At 40.6% G+C, this 6,993-nt stretch overlaps 1 protein-coding gene across 3 annotated transcripts in view; it reads left to right on the top strand.

Moving 5' to 3' along the window:
• The first annotated feature begins 1,447 nt into the window (after positions 1–1,447).
• Positions 1,448–6,993, top strand: part of slc12a2 (solute carrier family 12 member 2) — a 96,936-nt gene continuing 91,390 nt past the window's right edge. For all 3 annotated transcript variants that reach the window (XR_004019450.1, XM_030724040.1, XM_030724039.1), the window contains exon 1: positions 1,448–2,408. Coding sequence is in view for 2 of the 3 variants with exons in the window: in XM_030724040.1 (XP_030579900.1) it covers positions 1,857–2,408 (552 nt within the window). In the remaining variant the exon portion in view is untranslated. The remainder of the gene's footprint in view (positions 2,409–6,993) is intronic.

The following is a 6,993-nucleotide window of genomic DNA, read 5'->3' as shown; positions in this document are numbered from 1 at the left end:
CATCCAGTAACACTGTGAGAAATCTTGGAGTCATTTTTAACCAGGATATGTCCTTCAATGCATATATTAAGCAAATATGTAGAACTGTTTTATGTTAGCAAAGCTGACATCCATCATGGACAACCCCCATCACCCTCTTCATGAGACCGTGGGTGAGCTGAGCAGCTCCTTTAGTCAGAGACTGAAACATCCTCGCTGCAGGAAGGAGCGCTTTCGCAGGTCATTCATCCCAACAGTAGTTAGACTGTATAACACATCATAATGTCTTGAGTCACTTGGACACTTTACCTCCACTGACATCACTTTATCCATATAGTCAGATACATTTTATTTATTACACTCACCCATATAATGCATACCGTGTATGCTGTGTACCTTACCGGCTACAAATGTATATAATATTTTGATATCTGTATATAGTGTTTTGACGTGTGTGTATATGTGTGTATATGTAAATGTGGGTATTGACACTGATATATATATTTATGTATATAGTGCTTATGTATATGTGTATAGATTTTTGCTATTTTATTTTATTCTATTCTATTTTAGTTTTTAGTTTAGTTACTTGTTCTTACTCATCCTTTTCATTTTTTCTCTGTATTTGGCTGCTGTAATGCACAAATTTCCCCGTCGTGGGATCATTAAAGTTTTATCTTATCTTATCTTATCTTTTCTTGCATTTGTGTAATATTTCTAAAATTCGAAACATCCTGAATCAAAGTGATGCTGAAAAACTAGTTCATACATTTATTACTATATACTATTACTATTTATAATATTGTAATTCATTATTATCAGGTTATCCTAAAAACTCCCTGAAAAGTCTTCAGCTAATCCAAAATGCTGTAACAAGAGTACTGACAAGCAAAATGCATTTAACCAAGAATGAATAGATTGTGGCATGTTTAGAAAAAGGGACTGAAATGTGACAAGCTTTCCATGGACTACAATAGTTTTATCAAATGTGGTATATTAACAGTTCTTTACACCCTACCTCTACAGACTGATCGACTGATACAGTCGGATCAGTTATTTGTTGAAAAAAATATTTGGGCCACTTTGGGTACAATACATTACTACAACAAAAACGTTATCCCATCTGCGTACTACAACACTACTGTGAGACTGTAGTGTTGTAGTATTAGACCCAGCAGTGAGACAGGAAACAACAGACAAAAGCTTTCAAGCAGACGGACAAGCAGCAGTACACACATTAGTGCAGTTTTGCCCTACCCTTCCCTAACTCGCCCATCCCCATCCCTCTCTCCCTTCCCCTCAAGTCTTCGTTCCAGACGTGTCAAATAACGTCACGCCTACTCTTTTGGTATTGCCATGTTATCTCGCGATTTCCTTCCCTCTTAAAAAAAGGAACGCGATCAGCGACATCTCGCGATGTTCTAGTCAGTTGTTACCTACCCTTTACTGAGCTTGTCTGCAGTGTATATAACAGCGAGGGATTCTCTGGGAGTCTAGGAGGAGCCACGGCAAGGTCGATGTGAGCATCTTTTTCAGGACAACAGAAGGACCACGGGTGGTCAGGAGTTAGTTTTGTGGCCCCAAGCGAGCAACAGTAAACCGCCAAATTTTGGATTTACTACTGCGGAAGGAGAAATAGGAAAGTGGCAGAAAGTTTCCATTTTGTAGTCTCTTGTTCCGACCGAGCTAACAAGCTATCTTCCACTACTCCCGCTCTCCTCGCCAGTGTCCTGCGCCTTTTCTGTCCAGTCAGAGCAGCGAGTTCATCTTTTCTGTAAATAGGAAGATCGGACTTTCACGCGCTATCTATTTAGTTGTGCGGCCCAAGGTATTTTGTCCACAGTTTCCACGTTCATCGGTCTTTTTTTTTTTTTTCCATGTCAGCACCACCCTCCGCGCTTTCCGCTCCGGCGCAGAACTCCGCGGCGGAAAATGATTTTCTAGCCCCAGATGCGGGCCAGAGGCCGCCCGGTCCAACGCCCAGTCAGAGCCGGTTCCAGGTTGACCTTGTGGCTGAGGCTGCGGGCGCCGCCGATGATAAAACTTCGAGCTCCGACGCCACCGCCGCTGCTTCAGAGGCTCCGAGTACCGATCCAGCTGTCGGCGGAGAGGAAGCCAAAGGCCGATTTCGGGTGGTGAACTTTGCGGATCCGACCGGAGCCGGCAGCATGGCCTCTCCGGAGGCAGCGCCGACTGAGGGAATGCAAAACGGAGACACGGTGATGAGTGAGACCAGCTTGCATTCATCCACGGGGGGTCAACATCACTATCACTATGACACCCACACCAACACTTACTACCTGAGAACTTTTGGTCACAATACCATCGATGCAGTGCCCAACATCGATTTCTACCGGCAGACAGCAGCGCCGCTGGGCGAAAAACTCATTAGACCCACCCTGTCGGAGCTGCATGATGAGCTGGACAAGGTAAGACAACCCACATGACCGCTAGAATACGGGTTGTGACAGGCAGGCTACACTCTTGATATGGAAACCAGATTTCGACTTTAATATATCTTACAGTAATAGGAATTGATCTCACGACTTTCAAAGGGTTTCACTTCACGTGCTTACGGTCTCAGTTTGTCCTCGTTGGACCAGCACGTGCCATTCTATACTCCAATACTGGCAGACTGAAACCGCTGCTTTCCCTCATATACTCCAGCTAGGACACAGCCATCCTGTCAGACCAAGGTTTTTTTTTTTTTTTTGACAGAAGCTCTGGACGTTATGCTTGGGTTAAAATGACTGAAACCTGATTACAGGTTTACAGCTCATGTCTGTATGGTGCTTTGTCTCACTGTTTACATTATTGGCAGATAATCTGACCAAACAAGAACATGACAGGTGGTTCCCTGTAAATGGAGGTCTTACTGAAAGCCATTTGTGGTACTTTATTATATTATTAATATTAGTAGTAGTAGTAGTAGTAGTAGTAGTAGTAGTAGTAGTATATATTCTTTTTTTTTAGTAAAAAATTATTCTTGACGTGTGTGTGTGTGTGTGTGTGTGTGTGTGTGTGTGTGTGTTTCTTCCTTTCCTCATATGCTCCATTTGTTTGAACTCTTTAACCGGCCTTGAGTAGTCTTTCATTGTCAAGGTTATATTCTGATAAACTTCAAAGTGACTGTTGGCCGCAGTACCCTGACAAACTAAGAGTCTCAGTAACCATAAATTAATTGATCCAGCACTGATCTAAGACACTATGGCAAAGAAGCCCAGTTATGCCCCATTTCTAACAGTTTCTCAGTATTCTCAATTGATTTTTCATAAATGTCCTTTTCAGTTTCTACCATATTGCTCATCTTGTATTGAGTTCATAACTCAACAGGAAATTTGTGTTAGGTTTTCCACACAGATTTTGCATTTATGGGCTGTTCAAGTATGTTAGGGAGTTATTTTAACTAATTTTCTGTTCCCACTTTTACTTTGAAAGTTCAGTCACTGCTAATCAGCTGACTTGGCCAAGTCATATGTTTTTCTCACCGGCTGGGTCGCTGACCAGGTTTGCCATTGTGGCTATTCATGATTTAATTTAGCTGCTTTCCCAGAGAGAATCTCCCCCTGTGGTTGAACAGCCTTGAACTCCACTATCTGGAAGATCCACTGTGGGCCTGAGGACCTTTAGTAGATGGAGAACTGGTTCATGTGCCTGTTTAGCAAAGCTGAACAAGGCTGCAGATCAGAACGAGGATTACTGTGAGCACCTGTAGTCAAAGTCTTTCTGACTAGTGTACACTCATCAAAGACTCATTAGCTTAAACAGTTGATGGAAACAGTTACTTGTCACAAAGTTTTTGGTAAAATATCTGCAGAGGACAACTTACAGGGCGAATTCTCTTAATTGTCTGGATATGGTTAAATTGCTCATTTTTTGTCTGAACTTATAAATAACCCTGTTAATTGTAGGATTATTTTATAAATCTGTGTATAAAAAAAATTCTCAAATATTGCATGTTTATTGAACCCAACTCCTAACTGAATAACAGTGCTCTTTTTTTCATTTCATTTTTGTTCTTTATTTCCCATTTTGTGCCTGGTAAAGCAAAGAAAATTTTCATTATTTAAAAAAAGAGAAAGAGAAAAACATTGTTTGAGGCTTTCAGAACAAACCAATATCATCATATATGCCAAATGGTTGATATACTGTTGCATCCCTGCTCAAATTCGACACAAAAAATAAGAAGTAAAACAAATGAATGCTGTCACAGTGGAGAGCAGTTATTATTACTTTAAGTTTTTGTTATTACTTGGTGTCAAATTATTTGCTCTAATACTGAATTTACACTAGAATAGATTGTCCAGCATATCATTCAAAGTAAGCAGGACGCATTTGTCCATGATCACTGTCTCCAGTCAGCTGTAGGGTATAAGGAACACAACATGAAAAGTAACATCCCTTCTCTGTTTCTTAATCTGCAGAGCAACAGACAATCTGTTTTTGTATCCAAACATCAAGTAGTTTGTGATGAAAAGCTGGTCCTGTTTTTTTTTCTTTTTCAAGGTTATGTGGCTGGAAGAGAGCTTCTATTGTTCCCTGGTCAGACTATATTGGGTCTTTATGGCAAATATTTAGTAGGAAAGCATTAGGGGGCAAGTCTGTTTCAACACCACAAAATTACAACTGCTAGCAGATATGCATGATCAACTGATAGACAACAAGGATTTAATTAGCTGCTGTGGTTGGCTGACATTCATACAAGCTGGACTGCATGCCTCAGTAGATTGGAAATAACCTTTGAACATTGAAATTCATGGGGTTTCTTTTGGTTTGAAGGTCATGTTCATCCTGGTACTTGTACTTTATCATGTCTCTCAGTGAAGTGTTTTCCAGTGTTTGTTTGACACGCCCAGATCAAAATGTGGAATGGAAATTCCACCAATTGATTGTTGCTTCTGGTTGTTTTTCATGGCAATCAATGAATCCTCTTATAAAGCTGTTGAAGAGTCTAAGTGAAAGCTAAACACTTCAAGTTTTTATGTAATTGAATAGGAGAGTAAATGTACATTGGGAGTCTTTAGTGGGATGGTACATTACCAGCAGACAGATAGGTTATTCTTGCTGGCATGTTATGTTAGGCTCCAAAACAGACTGAACCATCTTCAACAGTGCTGTGCTATGGGTCCATATTGATGAGTCGGGAGGGAAACTGTGACAGGGAAGATTTATTTAGTCCAGAGCAGCAGAGCATAAACACACTGTGCTTAAATATTGATGCCACAGTCAGTGTATTTGTAGTTTGGCACTAGCCCGGAATATTGTGCATGAAAGACTGTGTATTCTATACGTTAACCCCCCCCCCCCCCCCCCCCCCCCCCCCCCCCAAAAAAAGAACAAACAAAAAAAACACAAACAAACAAACCAACAAACAAAAACTAACTAAATTCATTCATGTCGCGTCTGCGCTTTAACTCTCTGTACCCCATAGTGGATGCCTTACATTTCCCCATAATGGTCGTGGCCCGCTGGTGTGTTTCCACTACAGTTTGTGCATAAAACGTTTTTTGAATACACTATTTTAGTAATATTGACTAATATTGTCAGTCAGTTTTTAGATTGCGTCACAGCACAGAGATGGCTCTTTTAAGAGTTTTTAACGATCTGCTTTTAACTGTTGACTCTGGTAGCCCCTCAATTTTAGTACTTCTAGATCTGTCAGCTGCGTTTGACACTGAACCACGAGATCCTTCTATCTTGCCTAGAACATGAAATTGGCATTAAAGGCACGGTTCTGACTTGGTTCAGATCATATCTTACTAACAGAAGTTTCTCTGTCCATCTAGGAGACTGTTTTTCTACCGCAGCAAAGCTTTCTTGTGGAGTGCCTCAAGGGTCCATTCTGGGCCCAATTCTTTTCTCATTGTATATGTTGCCTCTAGGGTCGATTTTTAGGAAACACAATATTTCTTTTCACTGTTTTGCTGATGACATCCAGGTGTATATGCCCATCAAACTGAACAGCAGAGATCCATGGGAACCCCTGCTGAGCTGTCTAAGTGACATTAAGTCCTGGATGAGAAACAGCTTCCTAAATCTTAATGAAAACAAAACCGAGGTCATATGCTATGGTAAATTTGACCCCTCAAGCAACTCCTCTGGCACTCCGAGTCATTTGGCTTCTCACTGTCGTGATGCTGTGAAAAATCTGGGTGTCATTTTAGATAGCAGTTTTAAAATGGAGAAGCAAGTAAGTGCTGTTACCAAAATCAGTTTTTACCAACTCAGAGTCATTGCCAAGGTAAAACCTTATCTCCTGCAGCAGGACCTGGAAAAAGGTATTCATGCTTTTATTACTTCCCGCCTGGACTGCTGTAATTCCCTGTATTTTGGCATAGATCAATCATCTGTGCGCCGCCTGCAGGTAGTCCAGAATGCGGCAGCTTGTCTTTTAACTGGTGTAAAAAAGCATGAACACATTACCCCGGTCCTGTCATCCCTTCACTGGCTCCCTGTCCGTTTAAGAATTGATTTTAAGATTTTATTGCTTCCTTTTAAAGCCTTAAACAGACTGGCACCTTTGTATCTGTCTGAGCTGCTTCACAGTCACACCCCTGTAAGAGCTTTGAGGTCATCTAACCTGGTTTTAGGCCTCTGTAAGAGGCCTAAAACCAGACTAAAACAGAGAGGTGATCGAGCTTTTGCAGCAGCAGCACCAAAGCTATGGAATGATCTACCTCTCCATATCCGCACAGCTCAGACGATACACACATTTAAATCTTTATCGAAAACACATTTCTTTTCCTTGGCATTTGGCTGCAGTGCTACCTCCTTTTAGACGATTGCTTTATGGTATTTTTATGGTATTTTTTAAAAATGTTTTTAGTTGTTTTGTTATTTATTGTCTTTTAATGTTTTTATTTATTTATTTTTATTTATTTATGTATTATTTTTTTATTTAGTATAGTCCTTGGGGTTAGAGATCTTGTACAGCACTTTGGTCAACGTTGTTGTTTTAAATGTGCTTTATAAATAAACTTTGACTTGACTTGACTTGACTAGGGCTGCGCACAA

This window comes from Archocentrus centrarchus, unplaced genomic scaffold (assembly GCF_007364275.1).
Source record: "Archocentrus centrarchus isolate MPI-CPG fArcCen1 unplaced genomic scaffold, fArcCen1 scaffold_30_ctg1, whole genome shotgun sequence".
NCBI classification, from domain to species: Eukaryota; Metazoa; Chordata; class Actinopteri; order Cichliformes; family Cichlidae; genus Archocentrus; species Archocentrus centrarchus.
This window is presented reverse-complemented; position numbering and strand designations above follow the sequence as displayed.